The sequence below is a fragment of the Rhinatrema bivittatum genome, chromosome 3 (assembly GCF_901001135.1).
Source record: "Rhinatrema bivittatum chromosome 3, aRhiBiv1.1, whole genome shotgun sequence".
Lineage (NCBI taxonomy): Eukaryota > Metazoa > Chordata > Amphibia > Gymnophiona > Rhinatrematidae > Rhinatrema > Rhinatrema bivittatum.
Window position 1 is genome coordinate 87,019,561 of NC_042617.1, and position 26,103 is coordinate 87,045,663.

The 26,103-nt window shown below is 44.0% G+C and overlaps 1 protein-coding gene across 4 annotated transcripts in view; it reads left to right on the top strand.

Annotated features, from left to right (window-relative positions):
* Positions 1–25,506, top strand: part of ERLEC1 (endoplasmic reticulum lectin 1) — a 177,236-nt gene extending 151,730 nt beyond the window's left edge. Inside the window, exons 13-14 of one of the 4 annotated variants that reach the window (XR_003855372.1) lie at positions 11,535–11,610; positions 25,210–25,264. Coding sequence is in view for 2 of the 4 variants with exons in the window: in XM_029593425.1 (XP_029449285.1) it covers positions 11,535–11,610; positions 25,210–25,281 (148 nt within the window). In the remaining 2 variants the exon portion in view is untranslated. Of the gene's footprint in view, positions 1–11,520; positions 11,612–25,209 lie in introns of those variants that run through there. The other 3 variants (XM_029593427.1, XM_029593425.1, XM_029593428.1) reach the window with 3 other exon arrangements.
* Positions 25,507–26,103: the final 597 nt, after the last annotated feature.

Here is a 26,103-nt window from a genome sequence, read left to right on the forward strand (position 1 = left end):
AACCCTAGTAACTATACATAAATTAATACATAACGAAAAAGCAGAATGGCTGAACACAGCCCTTCACATACACGTCCCTCACAGAAACCTGAGATCTGCAAACAAAGCACTACTAACTATTCCTTCAATCAAAACAGCAAGACTAACCCAAGTAAGGGAAAGGGCGCTGTCCTTAGCAGGACCTATATTATGGAACACCATGCCTTTAGAAATCAGATTACAAAGAGACATTAAAGCCTTCAGGAAAAGTTTAAAAACATGGCTATTTAAACAAGCATATCAAAAAGAGAATGGCGAGTAGAATCCAGAGATATGTAGGATGCGGTTAGTAAAACACCCACACACATCACCTTAAACAATATGTGTGTATTTTATTTTTATTTTCGCTCACCAACAAAGGATAAGATACATTTATTAATCTATTTTAAAACTGATACAGAAAGGAATAGACATGATTTATCACACCCACAAATTAGTATTTTTATGAAACTGTTACCGTAAGTTAATGGCACCTGTTTAGTTGATATAATTTATTACAGTTAGCAATATTAATTTATGTGCCTTATTGTAAACCATTGTGACTGCATCTAGCTTAACGACTGTATAGAAAATATTTTAAATAATTAAATATCAGGAGTTGAATCCACAACAAGGGAATAGTTCTTTGAGATTTTAGCTTCATCAGTAATATGGGTCAGTACTTTCTTAGCTAAGAGCTCGATGAACTCATTACAAATAGTTGATGAGGTACGATGTCTGTCCACTACCTGGATTTCCAAATCTCCTGATGTGATCAGCCAAAAATGGATAAAACTCAGAAAATGTTTCCAGCATCATCATATAATTGCCATTATTATTCGAACTAAATATTTCATTTGAACCTCTAAATGGCAAACCACGAGAAGCTAGAGCTTTTATGACTGCTACGACTCTGTGTAACACATTTTTCCAGTAGTCAATTTCTTGATCAAGCATTTTAGTTAGCTGCAGATCAATTCTTCCCAGTTTGGCTCCTCTTTGTTTTAAAGTAAAGACGTTATTTCTGTGACTAACAGAATTTTCGTGTTCCTTCAGTCTAGACGAAACATTCTTCCAGTCATTAAATCCATTTCTTACAAAAGATGATTCAGTCTTTACATCAGAATGGAAGAGGCGACAAGGTCCACAGAAGACACTTCCTTTCTTTTCCGAGTAGATTAACCAACCTCGGTCCTGCGTATCACCATTTACCAGTTTGCGGCTGAAGTAACTGCCATTAAATGACCAGCTCCTGTCGCCATACTGCCTCCTTGACTTTGAGAAATCTGGATTTTTATTTTGATTCAGCCCATATTGTGATGCATAATCATGTAATTCATTGTTGATAATCCAACTTGCTGGATCTGGGTCATAAGAAAATTTTTGAGGCTGTTGGGTTGAAGAAGGAGGCTGCGGATGTTGAGGCCAGTGGAAGTTCAGCATGTAGAAGTTCCTCTTGATGTACATCTACATATTGTGCAGCTTCTGAAACTTCCTCATTGTTTTCATTGCATTCTTCCATTACAATTTCATTTTCTTGAGTATCTTCAATAAAATCTTACTTTTGTGACTGAATTTCAGAATTTCCATGCTGGAAAGTTGATGACACCATTGTTTCAAGACTTCGCTGCTTTTCTTTTCATCCTGCTCTTTCAATTTTGCTCTCTTTCTGAATTCTGCCCCAGATGGTCGTTTTTTTGGCTGATTCATTTCCACTCCTGAAAAAATTGTCCTTGTGTAAAAATGGCATCCATGCCAATTGTTTTTTATTTTTCAATTATGATTATCCAGTAAATTTGGGGCTATGCGTAACCACATTTACAAAAATTCTTTAAAACTACCACATCTTGTCTTGACAAGATGATACGCAATAGATAGTTGTGGGAATTAAAAATTAAGGAATAAACCATTGAATGCTATGCAAAAATAAATTAAGACTATAAGTACTTATCATTATTGTATTATTCAGGATTTTTGGAACTACAAGTGGCGCGCTGAACAAGTGATCAGCTGATACGAAAAGTAGTCAAGATTTTAAATTATTTTAATAAATTGTTATTTAAAAAAATAATGAATTTAAAATCACTACTTTAAAACCAGCTAAAAATGTAAAAATAATTAACCAAAATAGCCTATATACAGAGGTGTATGCGGGCCGTAATTTTACGGCCCAGCCCGCCTGAAAAAATGTTCGACCCGATCAGACCCGCAGGGGGCCTAAACGAAAAATTTCTGCCCGCGGACTGGCAAGATGTGCAGGTTAGATGTTTTATCAACACGCAATATATGTTCGCTTACACACATCATCCGCATGTCGTTGAGCTTTAAATATACGGTTAGGGTGGGGCCTTTTCATTTATGCATGCAAATTATCTGGGGTTCAAGAGGTACACGGACATTTCAGCTGGATGGAATCATCAAAATTTACCAGCCATATGGATGTAAAGTTTAAAAAAAACAGCATTTTATATGGCCTTTTCAAAATAATACTGAAAAATTTGTAAATGTTTGTTATTTCTGCTGTATATACGCCCCCCTGTCTGCTGCGCCCTGGGCCATGGCCTAGGTTGGCCTTATGGGAAATCCGACCCTGGTTAGAACTGTAGGCCGTACTTTGAAAATTCACCTCCTTTTGCTAATGCAGTATTTCAGATTTACTTGTATCCGTGTGAGTCCGTCTGGGCTTTTGATAAAGATCAACATCCTGATTTATGTTTCACTGAGACTTGAACTTTCTCTTACTGGTTCTCACCAAACCATCAGAATAACATTGCTTTACTGTTCTAGCCACATCAGCAACATAATGTAATAGTAAACACATTCTTGGTAATTTAAATCTCTAACCGGTAAAGAAGGTGCTAGGTCTTCTCTCCTACTAGCCAGAACGGACTAGAGGCTGATATAATAAGGTGTGCTCGGCAGAGTGCACAGTTTAACCTGTAGTTATGCAATTATTTTTGGACACAAACTTTTCCCCTCGATGCAGCAAGGAGTTTTGCGCACAATATGCTAATGGTGGCATTCTCTATTACTCCCCCCCCCCCCCCCCCCCCCCCCCCCCCCCCCCACCGTGCACTGGCTTAACACATGTTCTGTCAATGCTGGAAACTGTTATTCCTGGTCAGCCCTGGATTAATGCATCTGATGCTAGTGTTAGTGTGAGGAAGATCAGGAGTTTGTGGTGATTGGGAACCTGCACTCTGACAGACCGATGCAATATCACATGCATAAAAATGTGCATCCAAATCAGGTGCCGGTTTTTTTTGGTTTTTGTTTTTTTTCAACGTGTGCACATCCACCTCTCCTGGGCACGATGCTATATTTTAATGAGCTTCTGTATTAGAAAGGACACATTTGGCTAAAATTGTACATCACTAACGCTCAAAAGCATCGGGCGCCCATGAGACGTGGCTGTGCATGGGCCAGGAAAATGGCGCTCAATATGAGCATCCATTTTATCTCGCCGCAGATAATTCATACCTGCAACCTATATATTGTGCACCCAGAAATTGTTTTTTTTTTTTTTTTTGTAATTGAGCCCTTACATTTTTCCCTTAATTTTAAGTGCCACAAGCAGAAGGACTTAGAATCACAATGATACTTAAGTTGTAGAAACCACAGAGACCAGTTTTTGTTTTTTTGTTTGTTTTTCATGTGCTCTTGGCTCACAGTATGACTTAATGTCAGCTCTGGGGCTGGCGTTAAATTTACTGAGTTAAAAAGGGGTGTGTTGGTCGACCGGTGATTTTTTGATTTGTATTTACATGTGATGAGTGCTATTAACTACATGTTTGGACGTGCTAATCCTTTTATTGAATCAAGTGTTAGTCTATTGTGTCCAACCGCGGGTTAACCTGTGTGCAAGGCTGAGTGCATTGGCCTCTGAATATATGTGCGCATAAATCTTCCCTTCCTTTCCTTTGTTTTTGGGGGCGATCAGAAATAAATATGCTCAGCAAAAAGAGGGGATTCAAAAAATTCCTGAGAAAATGTGAAATAGTCATTGCAGATCATGGCCAAGTGAACTAAAAGTAAAAGAAATAGGTGGGAGTAGGTTAAAAAAAAAAAAAATCAAAATTAAGCCCAACTTGTGCCTTATTAAAGAGCTAAAAAATAAAGCAGCAGAAAAGAAAAGCAAGAATCTATGCAGGGAAAATGAAGGTGCTACAAGATTTGGGAGATGAAAGGAGTCGCTGCAAGAATGTTTGTCTGAATGTTTAAATCCACAACCGCCTGCCAACAATACACCAAGCAACAAAACAGCAGCTTGGCAGAGAAGCCCAAAGACAAAAGAGGAGCTGAGCCGGAATATGGCACTCGGGTTGCATCTGGCACCTTTGCATTGGAGTTTGCAAGGGGAAGAGGTGCTTGTTTACTCTCTTGTTTTGCTTTGATTTAGTCCCTGTCCCCCACACCTTTGAAAGTTTTTCATCTAATCTGCATTTCACTGATCCTCCCTAATTCACCCATATGTTTTACACTTAAATGTCTGCATTTGTCTTAACTACCGGCTGGACTCCTAGACAAATGGGATCAGGTTTTGTGGTAGGGGAATACATTTGAGGCTCTAGCTCTTCATCATTTCCCCTCTCTCCTTCAGGCCGATACAGTACAGTGCGCTCCGGAGCACACTGTTAACCTGCTCTTGGGCGCGCGTTTTCTCTTACCCCTTATTCAGTAAGGGGAGGAAAACGCGCGTCCAACCCGCAGCACCTAATAGTAAAAATAGTAAAAAAAAAAAAAAAAAAAATAGTAAAAACTGCTTTTCTGTGCATCCTCCGACTTAATATCATTGTGATATAAAGTCGGAGGTCCCGAAGTGTAAAAAAAAGTTAAAGAAAAAACCTTTCGAGAGACCATTCAAAAGAAAAGAGAGAACCGGGGACACCGGGGCCTTGCGTGCCGGAGCTCCGGACTCTGCACACACATTCTCAAACACTCTCTATACCCGGAGATAAGTGAGAGAGGTAGAGGTTGTACATGCTTTTAACAGTGTGGATATAACTTCCTCCGTATAACCCTTCCTCCTCAGTTGCCGCCGCTCAAAAGCCAGGCCGCTAGACAAGGTGAGCTGCCTGATCGAAAAATACTGGACCTTGGTGCAGTAAGTTTGACAGGTGACCGAGGCGAAGAGGGCCCTCCATTGCGAGGTTTACAAGATCCGCAAACCATGGACTCCGCGGCCACGCTGGTGCTATGAGAATGACTGGCCCCATGTGAAGCTCTATCCATCGGAGAACCTTTCCCACCAGAGGCCAGGGTGGGAAAACATAGAGAAGAACGTCGTGAGGCCAGGGTAGGACCAGGGCATCCACGCCCTACGAACAGTGCTCCCTTCCATGACTGAAGAACCTGGGAACCTTTGCATTTCCCAGGATGGCCATCAGATCCAAGTGGGGAGTTCCCCACCTGCGGACGATCAGATCCATCGCCTCTTTGGACAATTCCTACTCCCCGGGATCTAGATGTTGATGACTGAGGAAGTCGGCTTGAACATTCTCCTTCCCCGCAATGTGGGAGGCCACCAATCGATCCAGATGGTGCTCCGCCCAGGAGAGGAGCTTGCTGGCTTCCAAGGCCACCAGACGACTCCTGGTGCCACCCTGACGATTGATGTAAGCTACCGTGGTGGCATTGTCGGAGAGGACTCATACCGTCCTGCGACGGATCAAAGGTAGGAAAGACTTGAGTGCCAGACAAACCGCTCGGGCCTCCAGACTATTGATGTGCCACCAGGATTGGACTGGGGACCATAGCCCCTGCGTCGATTGACGCTGACGCACCACTCTGAATCCGGAGAGGCTGGCCTCCGTCGTAACAATAATCCACTGGGGAGTTTTCAGGGGCATTAGCCTCTGAAGGCGAGCAAGCGAGAGCCACCACTGCATGCTGGCAATGGGAGAGGAGGAGAGTGGTAGCGGCGTCCGAAACTTCTTCGAAGCCGGCTTCCAGCAGGAGAGCAAGGCTTTCTGTAAAGGACACATATGCGCAAAGGCCCAAGGAACCAAATCGATAGTTGAAGCCATAGACCCCAGGACTTGGAGATAGTCCCAGACCGTGGGCACTTGATCCATGAGTCTGAGTGCTCGAGCTTTGGACAGCAACACCTTGCCCACGCGGGTGTCGAAGCATGCCCACAGGAATTCTAGGACTTGAGAGGGCTGAAGGTTGCTCGACACCACTGAGACCATGGCTCTGGCCTGCACCCTAAGGAGATGATAATAGCATCAGCCCCGTACGCAATCACGCCATCCAGCCGCTTTGCCTGCTCTGCCCCTGCAGATGGGAGGTCCAGGGTGCTGAGTAGTTGTTGAACCCACCTGAGGCTTGCCTGCTGCATGAGACTACTATAGACTGTTGCCCAGACCCCGAGTGCCAAAACCTCAAAAATTCCCTTGAGATAGACTTCCACCTTGCGGTCCTGAAGGTCCTTCAAAGCAGTCACTCCTACAACCGGAATTGTAGTTCTCTTTGTGACCGCGTCCACCGTAGGGTTGTTGCGCATATCCAGACACCTCAAGGAGGGGATAAGAGTATTCATGGGCCTGCCCACACGTAAGCCGGCCACTGGAGCCTCCCACTCCCGTAGGAGTAACTGCATCAACATCGGATGAAAAGGGAAGGACCACAGAGGTGCCCTCAGCCCAGCTAGGCCTGGATCCGCATTGCTAGACGTCGAGGCACTCGGGCTTTCTGCGGGGGGGGGGGGGGGGAAATATACGCCCAGCTCGACTGACCCAAACGGTAAGAGTGGATCCAGTTCCTCCCGCTGGGAGAGACGTAACACTCGTGGGTTGTACCAGAGGAGTCGTAGGTAGGGTATCATCAGCTGGGCGGGGTCCAGGAGTTGAGGTGGGTAACAAGAGAATCTGCAGGAACAATCCGCCACGAGTCATCCCTTGAGGATTTGGGAGTTTGGGTCCCTGATCCGCAGGTGTCCTAGGAACCTTAGCCGATGGACCTGAGGGAAAGAGCGGTGGAGCAGGATCTGGGGGTAAGCCATCCTGCTGCAATAGGCTGACAACATATGCCTTATGCAAGAGTAGGACAAAGTCTGTGGAAAAATGACCCGGCTTTTTTTTTTTTTTTTTTAAAGAGGAAGAGGAATTATACTTTTCTGTCCATAGACCCGAGGCATGTCACTTCTCTGGGTCAGAGTGTGGGAGGAACTGGACAACCAGTGTCACCCCAAGCCAGGCAGGTCACCAGGTAGGGTCCTAGGCCGAATACATCAAGGGGCAAAGCCCCCCTAGGCCCTAATAAGAGCAAAGAGCAAGCATCTCTGCCTGAAATATGTTTTCTTCAACTTTGCTTTTGGTTCTTTTTTCTTTTCTTTTTTTTTTAAACCTTATAGGAAGAGGAATACTACGAATCTGGAGCCTTTGGGCAGTGGACATCCGAGGGATCTTTGCCGGGGAGGGGGCCGGGAAGGTATTATCCTGCTCCTACAGACTGACCAAGTAGTATTTGTGCATCAAGAGCACAAAATCCGTGGAAAATAGAGGACGAGATTTCCCGGGTAAAGGGGGAGGAGGGACCAGGGTAGAAGGAGCAGGGACCACCCCCGGGGAATCCACAGGGCATAAATCTGGCAGCAAATTAGAAAAATCAGGCTCCCCTGCCCCCCCTGAGGCTCCGAATCCGATGCGAGATCCAAGCCCAAAATGGCCTCTGTTCCCGTGATTTTCTGAGAAGGAGCCAGCCTAGAAACGCGCTTGGGAGCCCGAGCCCAGACCGCCGATTTCGCCGCCGGCACGGAGGGATCCTCTCTGCCCAGCAAACAAAGGGAACACAGTCCCGCGCGGGAGAGCCGCAAGGCAGGCTCCCCGTAGGCAAGACAGAACACGGCATCATCAAAGGGGAAGCAGCCGTGGAAAGAATGAAACTAGCTGAGCCTGGCTGCAGTTGCATTCGGGAGCAGGGGAATGAATCCTGCAGCGCTCCTTCTTGCTTTAAGTTTAAAGCAAACAAAAGCAGGAGAGAGAAAAACTTCCCCTTTTTTTTTTTTCTTCTTGTCACTGGAGGAGGGGAGCCAGCAGGCTGAGGCACTGAGCCCACATCCGGGGACCACAGGGATTAAATTGGGCGAACTTTGTGGACAAATGTCGTTCCCCTCCCCCAGTCGGCAGAGACTCCGAAGCGAGGTCTGCAGGCAAGATGGCTGCCATTCCCGCGATTTCCAGGAACGGGGCCGACCTCGGAGCGCACTTGCTGAAGCAAAAGCGCACAGCTGATTTGCCTTGTGCGGGGAGCCTTCCCCGCTGGGCAAACACTGAGCGCATGTCCCTCACGGGGAGGCCTCGGGGCAGAGTCCCCACACACGATCCAAAAAAACAGAATGAGGCATGGGGGGAGAGGGGGGGGCAGAACTGCCACGTGAGAAGCAAGTTCGCCTGTGCCTGGCTGTGCCCTTCCCACGAACCAGCAGCTAGAACGCTGTAGGCTTCTGCTTTTTTTTTTTTTTTTTAGAATAGCAGAGGCATTAAAACTTCTCTGCTATGGGACCCGAGATATTCAACATCTCCAGGGTCACACAAGGCAAGAGGGGGGAGTGACTGGACCACCCTATAAGAGCAAGGAGACAGAATCATCTCCCTTAAGAAAAAACAGGTTTTGAAATCTGGTAATTACCTTTCTTCTTCTTTTTTTTTTTAAATAGGTAAGAAATACTTGCTTGATCCTGAAACAGTAGAGGAGTGAGGTAAAAAAACCCCACTGAAGAAATAAATTTCTAAAGAGGTTTAACTGCCTGCATCTGCTGGAGACAGAGAAATACTGAAGGGATGCAGGGTGAGCACCGTCCTGATATTGGATACCCTTTCAGTTTTTCTCTGTCTCCATCTGCTGGACAGGAGGCTCAACCCACTGTCTGGACTGATCTGGGTACATACAGGGAATGGATTTATTGCCTCTTCAGCAGAATTTCTTCCTTGCCTGTCACATGTCACTTATGTGCTGTATCTCATATTTCACTTTTTCTCATGGAGGAGAATGCTCATTGCATCTGCGCAGAGAAGGAACTGTGTCATGAGCTATCATGTATGTTTCTCAGCCTTTTGCAACCCCTCACATTGTTAATATTTTAGGGGGACCACCAAAGGTGCTTACTGAGTTACTATATGCATATCTAAAGCAGAGAGTAAGCTGTATGTGAACCTGTGTGTACACATGCTCTTTTGGAAGGAGAGTACACACATGTCACATCCTTTTACATTGATGCAGTATTGCAACGTGTAATCAAACTGCATTGCAGTACTTCTCGGTACTATTCCTCTTGATAGTGATGGTGGGGAGAGGGGAGTTGCTTAAAATATTTAACTATTGTTTTTCAGTAAGGGCAGTTTCTTGCCCATCCACATTCATTTAGAGTTAAGGTCTCTGTTCTCATTTATATATTTAACAGTGCAAATTTAAATGTGGCTTTCCTTTCATCCAAGTTCTTCCATTCATTTTCTTAGCCAGTACTTTTTCATAGAGAACAAGGAGAGTAATATTTACATGGGTTTCTCTGGATGATTTGAGTTATCCAGAGAAACCCAGGCTTTTAAATTTCATGCCCTACCAACTGATGAAATTTTACTTGAGTTATTACCCAGGTAAAATTTAGCCAGATAAAAAAAAAAAAGGCAGGACAGGGAAAGGAGTGTGTTTCTGGTATCCCCCAATAAGGGCGAGCAGGAAAGGGTGAAGATCAATAGGACTTCACTAAAAGAGCACCGCGAACAAAGGCATGGCTTAATAAAAGTGACGATGAAGAACGGCGAACCTCATAATGGCGATGAAATTAAAGGCCTGTGCTAATAAAGGCGGTGATGAATATGGGCGCTTCTGATGGTAAATAACGGCAAATTATTCTCCCAGAGACCTCCTAAAACATTTGCACTTTCTTCCTGAGGTATAGCACAAGCGTTTGGTAAAAGTCGAAAATGACAGTGGAGGGACATGGTCTGATTCCCCGGCTCAGGTCTTCCATTCCTGGACCAGTTGAGGCCCCTGGTGGCGGGGGAAGGAGTCTGTCATCGAGCAATGATGAAACCCAGTGACCAGATCTAGGGTCCATGTTATCCGGTTGCAGAGGGAGCTGTGGTTTGCAGCTCCCGGCCGAGTGCTATCACAGCAATGGCCGATCTAAAGGACTTTTTTTTTTTGGGGGGGGGGGGGGGGATATAAAATATGGCAAAACCCACCAAGAAATTTGCTAAGGAAAGCTCATGGTGCCATAGCCCAACGGAGGCAGATTCCGATGTTGCTGCAAACCGAAAGGAGCAGGAGGAAACTGCAACCCCCTCAAAAAAAGCATGAGCTAAACTCATTTAGAAACTTGTTGTCTGAAAACTCCAGGACTCACATCTGCCATCCTTGCCGAGAGCGAGCCCATGGCACCATCTAGGGCTCCCACATTCCTCGCATGCCTGATTCCTCCTTTGAGTAGCCCCGAGAGCTTCCAAGGAACACCGTAAACACAGGCAGCGTTCATGCCACAGCTATTCCAGCTGTCACTGCTCGCTCTGCTGATGTCTTGGCATCCCCAAAACATGTCACCCAAATCCGAATCCCCACTCTCTTGTGCATGCATGACCCTGGCCCGAGCCGTACAGCGCTTCCGTCCATCCCCTGCTCTTCATCTCCTTTTTGCTAGCTGGAGATTTTCCAGTCTTTGCGTTGCCTTAGAAAGGTCATTACTGAAAGCTTATCCACACAAGAGAAGCCACACTTCAACAACAACATTTAAAGGCGCCCATATTCATCACTGCCTTTATTAGCATGGGCCTTTAATCTCATGGCCGTTATGAGGTTCGCTGTTCTTCATCGTCGCTTTTATTAAGCCGCGCCTTTATACACAGCGCTTTTATTGAAGCCCTCTTGATCTTCGCCCTTTCCTGCTCACCCTTATTGAAGTATACCTGTGTTTCTGTGGTTGGGCTTAACTTTAGCCAGATAATGCTGACATTGAGTGCTAGCTGGGCAAAATTAGTTGGATCTGATAGTGGATCACTGTCCTAAAGTTACCTGGGTAAATTTAGCTGGATATATTCTGTGACAAACTTACCTGATTAACATTTTGCTCACTGCACGACTCAATATAGATTTCAAGGTTTTTTTTGCATGTCTCTCAGGTAATTGGCTGCTCTAAGTGCTGGCCCACTATTTTAATATCAGTTTTAAACCTGTTTCAAGCAGACTCTAAGAACGATAAGATTAGTTTTGTACCATATCAAATCATGTTCATTTTTATGAAAAAAGTAATGTTAAAATAATACTTTCTAAAATGAAAATGTTAAAATAGCAATTCTGCAGCCGTTTCTGCAATCATAGAAAAATAGATGCTTGTTTCTAGCAACAATTGTCCAGTTAAATTATAGCAAAATGAAAGAAAAAAAAATGTAAGATCATTGTACATCCATGCCAATGCATTTTTATCTGCTGTGCTAAATTCCAGTTTTAACAATTACCATGGCAGGCTGTATCTGGTGCTTGGTCTTTGTGATGGTCTTTGTAAAGACTTTCTGTTGCAGATGTAAAGAATCTGAATCTCCTCATGCTGTAACGCTATATATGCTGGAGCCGCATATCTGCCAGTACATTCTTGGGGTATGTATAGCTCAACCATGATGTCCCCCTCCCTTGCTCTTTTTCATACAGTATTATCTCCATTGTAGATGTTACAGCTTTCTTCAATCTGAACAATAAACTGAAATTACATTAACATTTACTTTGGAAAATGCCAGCTAAATATTGTAAAATAAATAATAATCTTTCTCATCTGTGGTACTGAGCAAACAAAAGTTTATAAAATGCTTTCTCTATACTCATCATGCAATATAGAAGTATAACACTTCATCATTTTAGCCACTATTATTTACTTGATCCTCAGATATTCTAGCAAAAAAGGTACTTATTTTTAACAGTTATTCATAGACAGAAGAATAAATTAGCCACACAAGTAGGTAATGTCATCCGATGACACCAACATGGAACAGCTCAGGAAGATCCAGATATTTTTCTGAACATAACACGAATTTCTACATAGCCAGCTTGGCACACTCCTCCTCGGTACAATACAAGAGTCTAAGGAGTGGAGAGTGGGACTGTGAGGCTGATTTAGCCTGCTGACTTTGGAGAAAAACCCCATTACATAAGAATATTTGCTTTCTCTGTCGACAAGCAACATGAATCAGCCATGCAAGTGAGGGTTCCCAAGCTCAGAGTTGTCTGAGGTGGACAAAACAGTCACTAAAAAAAAAAGGTCCACAGTGTCTTATGTGGAGTATGGCAACTTTTTTTTTCATTGGTATAAATAACCCATATTGGACAACCTGTTAAGTGAAGGGTTTGGTGGAAGCAGTTGGACTAGGAAGCAAACATTTTTTGAAACAGTTTGTCAAAAACTACAGTCCATCCTGGATGAAGCATACAGACAGTGAGACATAAATATGTAGACTGAGGCCCACATAACTGCTTTACAGATGTTCTCTATAGGTGCTAAATGCAGACCATCAACTGTTACTGCTTTCTTTTGTACTTGAGTGTCAACTCGGCCAGACAGTTCCTGATCAGCCTATCAGCAAAAAGTTGACTGGAAATCAGACTATGTTCTCTTTGCAACAGGCTGCCAACCTTGTTCAGGTCATAGGGGATTAATAATTGTATCAAAGTCTGAGCATTTTCTCCTTGTAAACAGAAGGATAAAGCTCTCTTACAGGCAAATGTATGGCGAACTTGTTCCATTATTGAGCATGTGGTCTTTGAAAGAACATAGTAGAACAATGGATTGATTCAGATGAAACACACACACCACCTTAGGAATGAATTTAGGGTATGTTTGGAGAACACCTTATTGTGCAAAAAGGTGGTATATAAGGGATATATCACTAAAGCTTAGAACAATTGTACCACAAGGAATATAACCTTCCAAGTCAGTTATTTGAGTTCTGCTAGAGATAGCCGGTCAGACTGGTCTCATAAGTTGTATAACCACACTGAGATCCCAGGAGACTAAAGGATGTCTTATTGGCAATTTTATGTTTGAGCATTTTATGAATCTAGACACTAACAGAAGTAGCACCACTGAGTTTCCATCTGGAGATATGTGATAACTGTAGTAGCGCTTAGATGTACTCTGACTAAATTGGTTTTCAGTCCAGTTAAGTGGTGTAAATTTCACAAGAGGCTATACGAAGTACAAATGAAAGGGTTAACTGAGATGTCAAGGCATCAGATCCCAAACCTCTTCTACTTTCAGATGAAAGATTTTTTTTTGCTGCTAACAAAACCACAGATATCTCTGGAAGGTGAACATAAGAACATGCCATACTGGGTCAGACCAAGGGTCCATCAAGCCCAGCATCCTGTTTCCAGCAGTGGCCAATCCAGGCCATAAGAACCTGGCAAGTACCCAAAAACTAAGTCTATTCCATGTTACTGTTGCTAGTAATAGCAGTGGCTATTTTCTAAGCCAACTTAATTAATAGCAAGTAATGGACTTCTCCTCCAAGAACTTATCCAATCCTTTTTTAAACACAGCTACACTAACTGCACTAACCACATCCTCTGGTAACAAATTCCAGAGTTTAATTGTGCGTTGAGTGAAAAAGAACTTTCTCCGATTAGGGGGCACTCATGGAGTGCCCCCTAGTCTTTCTATTATCCGAAAGAGTAAATAACTGATTCACATTTACCCGTTCTAGACCTCTCATGATTTTAAACACCTCTATCATATCCCCCCTCAGCCGTCTCTTCTCCAAGCTGAACAGCCCTAACCTCTTCAGCCTTTCCTCATAGGGGAGCTGGTCCATCCCCTTTATCATTTTGGTCGCCCTTCTCTGTACCTTCTCCATCGCAACTATATCTTTTTGGAGATGCGGCGACCAGAATTGTACACTGTATTCAAGGTGCAGTCTCACCATGGAGCGATACAGAGGCATTGTGACATTTTCCGTTTTATTCACCATTCCCTTTCTAATAATTCCCAACATTCTGTTCATTGATAACTAGCTTTCAACCTTTAAATCGTGAGAGCTAAAGATTGCAGGTTAGGATTGAGAAGCTTGTCCTGTTGCTGGTTAACAAGTGATGGGATAAACTTTACCATACGGGTTCTTGAGATGACAGCTTCTGAAAAAGGAAGAACAAGAATGGAGCTATGAGTATCATGTTGCCCTTTTCCCTTTTGAGCTTTTGCAGTATTGTGGTGATAAGTAGTTGAGGGATAGCCATATTGTATACCTTATCCCCACTCCACTGCATATGCAGACTGTTGCTAGTCTGTCCCTCAAAGAACATCTTGTACAGGAGGCTGGAAACTTTGTTGTTGAGATGTATTACAAATAGGTCTATTCTGAATGTTTCCCATGCACAGATTTTCTGCCACTGCCTGGTCTAAAGACTTTAAAGGCCGTGTCCAGAGCTCAGCTTAGTCTGTATGCTAGTCCATTTCTATCTCCTGGCAGGTACACATTCTGTGGAACTGCCTATTCCTAAATATTCACAGACTCCCTGCAGAGATTTAGTGATCCTGTTACACACTGTTGATTGTCTGAATTAGAACTCTTTTATGTTCAGTAGGAGTGGTTTGAAAGCTCTGAGGAAATACAACATTGCTGTTAACTCCACTCTATTCATATGGAACTTTTTTCCTGAGCCATCAAAGACCTTATGGCTGGGAAGATTGAGTGTAGCTCCCCCCCAACCATCACCATCATCATTCTTCAGAGATACGTTGGTAGGAGGAGGAAGTATCTAGTGGAGGTTGAAATGGGAGACACCCCCCCATAGGAGATTTTCATGATCTGACCATTAGTAAAGGGACTGAATTTTTGAGAAATGTAAACTAGGGTCTTCAGACTTCAAACTGACTGGCTACTGGAGGTGCGATTTCCACCGTGCTCAATGCATGTGAAGGTAGGCTAATAGAGTGACATGTACTGATGCTTCCATGTGTCCCAGTACCATCAAGTTGCCCTCAAACTAATAGTGCCAGTTTATTAGCCCTGTCCTGGGAGAGGAATACCTTTTCTTCAATGGTGTCCAGCAATGCCTTCGTGAACCGGAACTGACTTTTTGGCTTGAGGTTTGACTTCAGGCAATTGATGACAAATTCTAGACCCTCCAGGACCTGTATATTTAGAAAGACTTGAGCAAAACTCTAATCAGAAGTCTTTAAACAACTAGTTGTCCAGGGAGAGGAATACAGAGATTCCCAGTCTGCAAACACATGCAGCTACCATTACTAAGCATTTGGTGAAAATTCTGGGAGCTGCAGAGAGACCAGCTGAGAGGACTCTGTATTGACAGTGGTGAGGACTCAATGATTCTGAGAAATTCTGTGTTTTGGGGTGAATACTGATATGTAGGCTTCTTCTAGGTCCAAGGAGCATAGCCAGTCATTTTTTCAGTTCATTTTGAATTTCTCCTTCAAGAACTTGTTGAAATCTTTATTTTTAAATTTTTTTTTTTTAGGGAGATTGAAGTAATATTTGAGAGAGAATCCCATGTTGCCTTTCTAGAAAGGAACATATTATATAGTTTTTCCTAGTAAACGAAAGAGAATTTCCTTCTGAAGTAACTCCCAGTGAAGAGGATTGAAAATGACATTTCTCAAAGGTTGTGAATGTTGAAATCTGTAGATGTGAAGCCAGTATTTCTAAGAGATGATTAATACCCGGGCATCTGAAGTTATATTGAAAAAAAGTGAGGTGATGTGCTATGGCCAGGCAGCAGGGGGGGTAAAACAACTGACAGATTCTTGGGTTGATCAACAGTTTGAGATTGATTTGCTTGAGTAGAAGGTTCAGGTTTTTGCTGTCTCCTCTCTGGTGGGGATTCTGAGTGTGTAGTTGCCTTAGTTTAGAGCAATAGTTCCCAAACTTGTCCTGGAAGACAGCCCCCCCCCCCCCCAGCTATTAGGGTTTTCAGGATATACACAATGAATATGCATAAGACCAATTTTCATGCACAGCCTCCATAGCATGCTGATTTTATCTCATGCATATTCATTGTAGATGTCCCGAAAACCTGACTAGATGGGGGTTCTTCAGGACAGGGTAGGGAGTCTCTCTCTGGTCTAGAGTGTTTTTACTGATAATAGGCTTACTTTCTAAATTGTGAAACAAAGGCTTACTGGAGACTTGACATTCATTAATATTACCTCCCACAAGGTTTGGAGGGCCAAACAGAACCTTTCCAAACAAGGTTTTCCCTGGGCAAGGAGCATCTGCAAGTTTTTTTTGTTTTTATTTTTTGTTGGGTTTTTTTATCTCTCTCTTTCTTGAACATCCTCATGAAGACCTGACATTCTAAGCCAAGCAAGATGTCTTACCCCAATAGCTGTTGAGGATACCATACACTAATCTTTCATAGTTTTCCACATTATGGATGCTAGCTATGACATTAACTTTTGAGGCTGAAGGAACTGAGTCTGCATAGTGACTGAGCTGCTGCATACATTTTTGCATATGTGCACCATATATAGTTTGTGTGCCATTATAAGTGATATGAACATTGCACTCTGAAATGCTTTCTTGCTCACTCTATCCAGTGTCTTGTTATCTTTTCCTGTAGGTACAGAAGAGTGATTTTTTGATCTTTGCCTTTTTTTAAGGCAGACTTTAATACCACTGACTTATGTAATAATTGCATTTTGCGAAAACCAGGCATTAGCTGTACCTTGCACTTTATATCCAGTTTCTTGGATATTAGGAGCAAAGACACTGGCAACTGCCACATGCGAGATTGTTCACTAGTATTGCCACATCCTTTTTAGAGGCTTCCTCTGCTTGAGGAGATCTCTCTTACTCCATCCTTTGATATTTTTTGGGCAAAGATTTAGTGGGTCATGTCCTCAGGAAGAGAAAAGCTTCTAGCCAGTGCAGGAGGCAGGTTATATGGGAGATCTGTTGATCTTTTAGCATCTGAGGAATTGTCATTTGATAAAGGTATATGAATTTTCATATTCTGAAAAAGACTGAGCATTTAATTGCTCCTGGTCCTGCAACGATGTGAGAGGCATATGCTGAATATTTGGTGAGGCCATAGGGGGTCACTTTTCTCTAATTCAGTCTCTGAGGCCCAGGGAATTGAGGCAGATTGGTCCCTCTGCATGTTTCTCCAACAATAGTTGTGACTCAAGGTGTTCCCTCCAAGAAGTGACTAGGTATATACAAATGTTTTTTTTGTGTAAGCAACAATTTGTTTCCTAGCATGTAGACAGATGGACTCAGAACCAGTGGATTTATGCTCCCCTGACAGCAGATGGAGACTGAGCAAGCTGACTTCACAGTATTTATAATCCTGCAGTGACCCCAGCCTGCCAGTATTCTCAGTCTCCAGCAGATGATGGATGTGCATTTCCCTATGGGGATTGCTTCAAGTTTTTTTGTAAGGAGAAATTTGAAATCTAAATTAAGGAAAAGAAAACCCCGTTCTCCTGCAATGAAACCTAAAGGTCCCTCCACCAGTTGAGAATTCCTGAAGTGATTTCCATGGTCCCTCAGAGGTGTACCTTGGTCCGGTAGCTGGGTTTCATGGCGTGGACTTAGCTGCTAGTTCAGCTGAATGGCAGCAGGTGCAGGAGGCCTAGTGCGGCGGTGATGGCAGATGCCCTATCCCCCCGCAACCAGAGACTGTCTCTGTACCTCACCCGGTAAGCCCAGGTAAGGTTTAAAAAAAAAAAAAAAAAAAGATAGAGAAGTTTCAAGACTGCATCCGGTCTCCATGCTCGGCACATGGTACCAACGTTTGTTCCTGCTTCCGTTGGGGTTGGGGAACTGGGCAACCTAGTGGGTTGAGCGGCTCCTGGTGGGCTAGGCCCTGCAGTTAGGCTTTTTTTCTTGCATGCTACATGGTAGGCCATGGCAGTGTTTTTTTTGTGAGTTCCTGTGCATGCTCTGCTGCCCTCTACAGGCCGCTGGTATGCGCAGTGAGTCGGCTTTGGGCGCACTTTATACTAGAGATGTGAATCGGAACCAGAATCGGTTCGGATTTCAGTTCCGATTCACATCTCTACTTTATACACACACAAATTGTAAACTGTTCACACACTTAGCTTGGAGCACAAGTTGCGTGTGTGCCTTATCGTGCTTCCTTTTAGGCGTTTAGTTTTTTGTGCGCATACCCCTTTTGAGCGCGAGCCATTCAGATGCACATTAACCCCCGCATTGGCACCGGTAAGCAAGCAGCCTAAGCGTCTTCCTATTGTGTTGCCTATTACTTTAGGGCTTCTCAGCCTGACCTGGCTTCTAACCTGTGTCGGCGCTGCTCAGATGGTCAGGGAGAGTTGTCTTCCTCAGATTTTGGCTCCTCCCATTCTGATGATGGTTTGGTCAGGGCTTTGACTGGAGGGATACCAGACCTAGGTTCTCCCTTGACTGGCTCCTCTTCAGGCAAGGGCAGTTCTGTGGGACCAGCTCCAGTTTCTTCTGGGCTTGGACTGGATCCAGCTGCTTTTTCTTGGGTGGAATTTTTTCAAGGCTTACAAGCTTTTCTTCAGGCGCAGTCCTCCGCTTCTCCCATTCCTGTCTGGTCGGACCCTCAGCTGGTAGCTCTTCCCTCTTCCAGTCCTGGAGCTCACCTTGGCTCCCTGCATGTGTTCCCGACAGGAATCCGGATGGCACTGATGATGAGGTTGATCCTGATTCCCTGGAAGATGGGAAAATTCCTCCAGGACTGGAACCGTATCAAGCCAAGTTGCGGTTCTTTCATAGAGATGAACTGCTAGCCCTGATTTCCCAGACCTTGAAACAGCTGGGTGTCCCTTGTTCGGATGCCGTGTCGGAGCCGAGGAAGAATCCTATTTTGGTTTCTTTACGTAAAGCCTTTTGTGTTTTCCCTGTGATGGATGCCATTTAGGACTTGATTGATCTGGAATGGGACGCCCCAGAGGCAAATTTTAAAGGAGGTCAGACATTGGAAGGCCTATACCCCCCTGGATCTGGCTGTGAGAGAGTGTTTTTGTTTTCCCAAAGTGAATGCACTGGTATATGCCAACTCTAAATGGACGACTATCCCCATGGAGGAGCGGCCTTGAAGGATGTATATGATGGATTGAGGCTATTCTTAAGCAAGCTTTTGAGACAGTGGCAATGACTTTACAGATTGCTTCCTGTTGCGCCCTAGTGGCACGATCTTGTCTGCTTCTTTATTAGGAGGTTGAGTCTGGAGGGAATTCCAGAGCGGTTATGGAGCCTGCTGCCACCTTTTTCAGATGCAGGCTGTGATTTTGGTCCGTACCTCGGCCAGAGGAGTGGCTTCAGTGATAGCGGCCACATATCAACTCTGTTTGTGAAATTAGTCAGCTGACACAGCCTCGAAAGCTAATCTTACCAAGATGCCCTTGAAAGGCTCACTCTTGCTTGGGAGCGAGTTGGAGAAACTGGCCAGTAAGTGGGGCGAGTCTCCGGTTCCTCGGTTGCTAGAAGATAAGCACTTACAGCGCCCCTTTGGTATTAGGGGTCATCTCTGGGGTTCCAAGTGGTTCCATCCCTACAGAGGGTTGACCTTTCAGTGGACTTGGCCTTTCAGTAGGTCTCAGTCCTTTTGTCCCCAACAGCCCAAGAGAAGCAGGCTCGGGTGGCAGACCTTCCCGAGCTTCCCAATGAAGGTTTTCTGACCCACCTTCAGGAACAAGAGAGGGGGACTTCTCTCTCTCTCTCTTTTATTAGAGGTGGGTCGAGACCATGTTGGATCAGTGGGTCCTGAAGGTGATACGAGAAGGATATGCACTGGAATTTCACAGTATTCTTTGGGACATGGTCTTGGTGTCCCCTTGTCACTCCCTGCTTAAGAAGCAGGCAGTGGACTTCACGCTTCAAAGGTTCCTCAGGCTGAGGACTGTAGTTCCGGTGCACACGTCTCAAAGTATGGGGCGATATTTCATTAATTTTGTTGTGCCCAAGAAGAAGGGCTCCTTTCATCCCATGCTGGAACTTAAGAGGGTCAGCCATGATTTGAAGGTGACTCATTTTCGCATGGAAACCTTACACTCTGTGATAATTTCTGACCTCCCTGGATCTGTCAGAGGCTTATCTTCATATTCCCATCCAATTGGAACACCAATGCTTTCTATGCTTTGCGGTGTTGAGCCGCAATTATCAGTTTTGAGCGCTGCCCTTTGGTCTAGCCACGGCTCTCAGAACATTTTCCAAGGTTATGGTGGTTGTAGCAGCGGTCTTGCGAAGAGAAGGGATCCTGGTGCACCTGTTTTGGGACAACTGCATGATTTGAGCCAAGTCTCCGGAAGAGAGCTGCCTGGTGACCACAAGGTAATCTCCTTATTACAGGAACTCGGTTGGGTGGTGAACCTGACCAAGAGCAATTTTCAGCCATCCCAGTCATTGGAATATCTGAGGGTCTGGTTTGACATGGGGCAGGACAGAGTTTACCTACCGGATGTTTGGATTCAGAAATTGATGTCTCAAGTATCTCAGTTGATGAACACCATACGCCAGACGGTGTGGTCCTACCTACAGGTACTCGGATTGATGGCGGCAACCCTGAAATTGGTGCCGTGGGTGAGGGCGCATATGCATCCTCTTCAATGCTCTCTGCTGTCTTGTTGGAACCCGCAGTCTCAGGACTATGCTGTTTGGCTCCACTTGCCGATGGAAATCTGCTCCCGCCTCCAGTGGTGGTTGCAGAAGGATCATCTGAGACAGGGAGTTCCTTTATCCTCTCTAACCTGATTGGTACTCATGACAGATGTGAGTTTCCACAGTTGGGGGGCTCACTGTCTGGAGTTAACCGCCCAAGGACATTGGAGTGCCGAAGAGTCCTGCTTGGAATATCAATTGCCTGGAAGCCTGGGCGGTATGGCTGGCATGCTTGCAGTTCAGCCACAGGCTGCTGGTTTAAGCGGTTCACATGATGACTGACATCACAACGACTGTAGCCTATACCAATCGCCAGCAAGGAACTAAGAGCCAGCAAATGTTGCAGAAAATAGACAAGCTTATGGAATGGGCAAAAGATCATCTACAGATGATCTCGGCCTCTCACATAGCAGGAAAAGACAATGTACGAGCAGACTTTCTCAGCAGGGAGAGTCTGGACCCAGGAGATTTGGTGGTGTCAGCCGAACCATTTCAGCTGATTGTGGATTGCTGGGGCCTCCCGTTCCTAGACCTGCTGGTGACTTCTCGCAATGTGAAGGTTCCTTGATTCTACAATCACAGGAGAGATTTGTGGTCCCTGGGAATAGATGCTCTCGTACAGGTCTGGCTGGAAGACAGATTGCTTTATGCCTTTCCTCTGTGGCCTTGCTGGGCAGGATAATTCGCAAGATCAAAGGCCACAGGAGGCTAGTACTCCTGGTGGCACCGGACTAGCCCAGGCATCTATATTAGGCAGATCTGCCAAGGCTTCTGGTGGAGACCCCCTTTTGCCTTCCGCCACACACAGATCTGTTACAGCAGGGACCGATTCTTTATTAGGATCCAACTTGGTTCTGTCTTACATTTTGTCCTTTGAGAGGGCTTGCCTGTTGAAGCATGGTTATTCCTCCGCGGTGATTGCCACCTTACTCCATGCTCGCAAGTTCTCCACCTCCTTGGCTTATATGCGGGTTTGGAGAGTGTTTGAGGCCTGGTGTGAGAAGCGGGGTGTTCTTCCTTATTCAGTTAAGATTCCACTCATTCTGGATTTTTTGCAGGATGGGTTGAATAAAGGATTGGCTCTTAATTCCTTGAAGGTTCAGGTTGCGGCTCTTACCTGTTTCAAGAGCCAGGTGAATGGTGGCGCATTGTCTCACCCTAATGTGATCCAGTTTTTGAAGGGAGTGAAGCATCTTAGGCCTCCCTTGAGGTTACCGGCTCCCTTGTGGAGTCTTAACTTGGTGTTGGAGTTTTGGTGGACCCTACATTCTGACCGCTTTGTAGCCTTTCCTTGCTGCTGTTGACCTTGAAGACTGTGTTCCTGGTGGCTATATGTTCAGCGCGTTGAATTTGTGAGCTGCAGGCCTTGTCTTGCCAGGAGCTGTTCCTTCGGGTGATTCCGTGAGCGTTACAGCTGCATACTGTTTCATCCTTCTTGCCCAAGGTAGTTTTGGACTTTCATTTGAATCAGTCCATCTACTTGCCATCCCTGGATAAGGTCAGGGATGTGGAGGAGTATCACCTCTTGCACTTCTTGGATGTCAAGCAACTTGTTGTGCGGTATCTGGAGATTTCTGAACCTTTTTGAAAGACGGATCACCTGTTTGTTCTCAATGGCAGGAGTAAGCAGGGTACTCCGGTTTCACAGGCAATCATAGCTCGTTGGATTAAGGAGGTAGTCAAGGCCGCATATGTGGATGCTGAAAAGTCGTTGCCTACTCAGGTTAAGGCTCATTCCACTAGGGCTCAGACAGTGTCTGGGCGGAGGTTAGTTTGTCTTCCGTAGTTATCCTCCAAGATGTGACATGGTCCTCCTTACACACTTTTTCCAGGTTTTATCGTCTAGATGTGCAGGCCCGGGAAGATGCAGCCTTTGCACGTGCGGTGTTGACTGGACCAAGGGCAGACTCCCACCCTGTTGGGGAAAAGCTTTGGTACTGATCCTGAGTCCATCTGTTTGAAATGGCGAAATTTCTTACCTGATCATTTTGTTTTCCTTAGTGTAGACAGATGGACTCAGCTTCCTGCCCTCAGCTGTGCATGAGTGTGTCGGTAGTCCTCCTGTAGGGATACGGATCCCAAGAAATTACTTGTAAGTGTTCATCCAGTCCCTAGCTTGGGTATCTAGAATCTTACATGAGTTTAGTGTTTCTTGTTGTTTGAGTACAGTTCTGGTTACCTGTTTTTAATCATGTTTTAATCAAGCTTTTTGCTAGTCTGTCCATGATTGCTTTTGAAGAGAATACTGGCAGGCTGGGTTCACTGCAGGACTATATATACAGTGACATCAGCTTGCTCAGTCTCCATCTGCTGGCAGGGGAGCATAAACCCACTGGTCCTGAGTCCATCTGTCTACACTAAGAAAAATGAAATTATCAGGTAAGTAATTTCTCCATTTTTAAACCAATTTTGAATGCCAGTATGAGCATTTCATCTCTTGAGAGGAGGAGTAGCCTAATGGTTAGAGCAGCGGGCTATGAACCAGGAGACCAGGGATCAAGTCCCACTGTTGCTCCATGTAATCTTGGGCAAGTCACTTTACCCTCCATTGCCTCACTTTACCCTCCATTGCCTCAGGTACAAACTTAGATTGTAAGCCTTCTGGGATAGGGAAATACCTACAGTACCTGAATGTAATCCGCTTTGAAGTGCTGAAAAAAGTGTGAAAAGCAGAATATAAAAATAAAAAAAATATATATATATGGCATAAAGAAAAATAAGCATATTAGCGACCATGTAAAACCTGTGAGCGACACTTTGAAATGTATAAGCGATTGCTCACATGCTCAGTTTAAAGAGAACTATGCTAGAGGCATGTCAAGTTGTGTGTTTATTTTTCCCCACAACTATGACTGATTGGATTATGTATGTAAATCTTTGAATTGTGTATCTTTGATTTCCTTGATAGGCAGTTTACTGACATTAAGGACTCGAGATAGATACCTCCATGCCGAGGTGGAAGGCTCATCCACCTCTAAAACTAGTATAGAATCTGATGTCTTTAAACCCATTGATGGCTCCATAAAGTCTGATCTTGACTTGACTAAATTCGTAGTCCATTTCTTGGACAAGAATAGACACTTTCTTTGGTGACTGGGTGTTTTAACTCCTATGGAATGGAGACTATCTTCAGCAGCAAGCAACATTTGGTGCCATGAGCTGCTTTCTTTGGTTCCCTAAACTTGATGCTTTGAGACTTTTTGCATCAACTAGAATTTTGCACCAAATGAAAGTATTTCTTGGGTATCAAGGGGCCTCTTTCTCCATTATTGGATCGAGATATCCCTTTTTTGAGACCAAGTCCCAGCCATCCCTCTCAAGGAGAGGGGGAATTGAGTCTGTGCTTCTGCTTTACTTTAGGTTTTGAAGGGGGATTCTTGAGCTAGAGATAGATCTTGACACCAAACTTAACATGCCTGTGCATATGGAATCACTACATGGAGCAACATCTGTGAGAGGGTTGGAAATGGGTCTCCCACTTTGGCATTGACAAGGGGACATCTCTCAGTCTTGATAACTTGCCTTCAGGGACATTCCTGCACATGCTGAACAATTGGGGAATATCTTGGTGTTATCCTAAACAGTTAATGTAAACCTTGTGATAGTGTGTAATAGACATCTTTCTGTTATATCTGGGGAACATCTTCAATCCACAATTCGCAGATAAAGCTGGAAATGAAACAATATTCTCTTGCCAGAGACACTCAGTCCCAGGATTATAAGAAAAAGGGGGGGGGGGGGGGGGGGGGGGGGGGGGGTACGCATGGTGGGAAAAAATAGAGAAAACATTTGTGTATAATCATATATCTGGCATAGTAGGATGGACAAAAAAATCCTGAGGGGCATGTGGAGGTGACTGCACAGGAACTCCCATCCATGCTCAGAAATATTTACTGGATCTTTTGAGCTCTGAGAGAGCTATTCCTTTTTGGCACCATCAGATGACATCACCCAGTTGTGAGGCTAATTCATCCAATTGACCGAGAACTAATAATTCACTAGGTATTTTTCTTGACAGGTGTTCATAAGATGAGTTATTGTGTCATGTAGATTAAGTTGTTGTATATGCAAAACATATCCATTTCTATAAATATCTTTAATATTTTAAAAAGGTGGAAAATCTTGGCTGTTTTCATTTTCTCTAATTGCTTATCCTATATTAGACCAACACAGTGCAATTGGGTTATTGAACACCAAATATAAATGTTTCTCCCCTTTTTGCAGACTCCTCTTAACTTTTTTATTGCTAGTGGGAAAGACTTGGAAGGCATCTAAGTGAATAAGGATCTTTGTAAGTGGGACACTTTGCATCCATCCGAGAAAAGTGCTAAGATTTTCAGCTGCTGTTCCAATTGCTTTCTGTCAAAATTGGTGCAAAGACTGTGGGTAAAAAGAACCTGCGGACTTCGCAGCAATGTGGGCAATTTGAAAACTGCTCCCATAAGATGTATATTCCATGTGCAAAAATATTAATCCTAAGGATTTTATCCTGTGACTTGTTGCCTTGAGTCAATATTTTTCCTTTCATGCAAAAGATTTTTGATGTACTATATGCATGACACACATCCTTTATGTTATGCTTTAATGTAATATGTTGGTTGTTCAGGTGGAATCTCCCATTATTTGTAAAATACTCGATACAGCAGATGAAAATGGACTCCTTTCAGTGCCCAATTAGAAATGCCAATGAAGTCCAGAGATGGAAGATGGAGAGAGAGAGAGAGAAAAGAACCTAAACAGTCTGCATTTCCCGTGCCACCAAAGTTTCTTCAATGACAACATGCAAATTTAGTCTTCGGCGAACAGTCCTCAACAGCAGAGTTGTTCATCAGAAAGGACTCTTGTAAATCACTGTTTATATTTATATGTATATGAAGGAATATAGATAAACTTTTAAATCTGATGATGCTGCATCTTGCCTCTGATTTTAATATTTGAAGTCAGATAGGAAATAGTTGCTTTTTAGCTGGACTCTTTATAATAAGCATCTACGCTGCTCCTGTGCTTGCATAAAGCCGGTCACTATCTTAAGAGAGAAAAAAAAGTGTCTACATCTGTTGCAATCTAAGAAGCTGTAAGCTGTGACTGCTTGTCTTTTCACATTATTTCCTGTGACCTAATGTCAAAATGAAGTTCTGTCCAAATATGCCTAGTAAGTGCTGCATATGTCTAGTAGCTCTATAAAAATGATTTATAGTAGTAATCATGGAAAGAATTGACAATTACAATATAACAAATACATTGGAATGAGTTTTAGATGGCAATGATCACAAATGGATAGATCATTGTGCTGGACCTTCTCTAATAATGAAACAACTCTGTATTTTAGATTGGAATTTAAATCTAAAAGAAGTTAATCCAACAGATAGGCAATACAGGAAATTGCACTACCAGAGTAAACAGGAGACTAAATTAAAAGGAGCTATAGCCAAGGCAATAATTCTTTAAGCTAGGAAAATAAAATTAAAGCGAGTCAAATATGGTTTTCACAGGAGTTTGC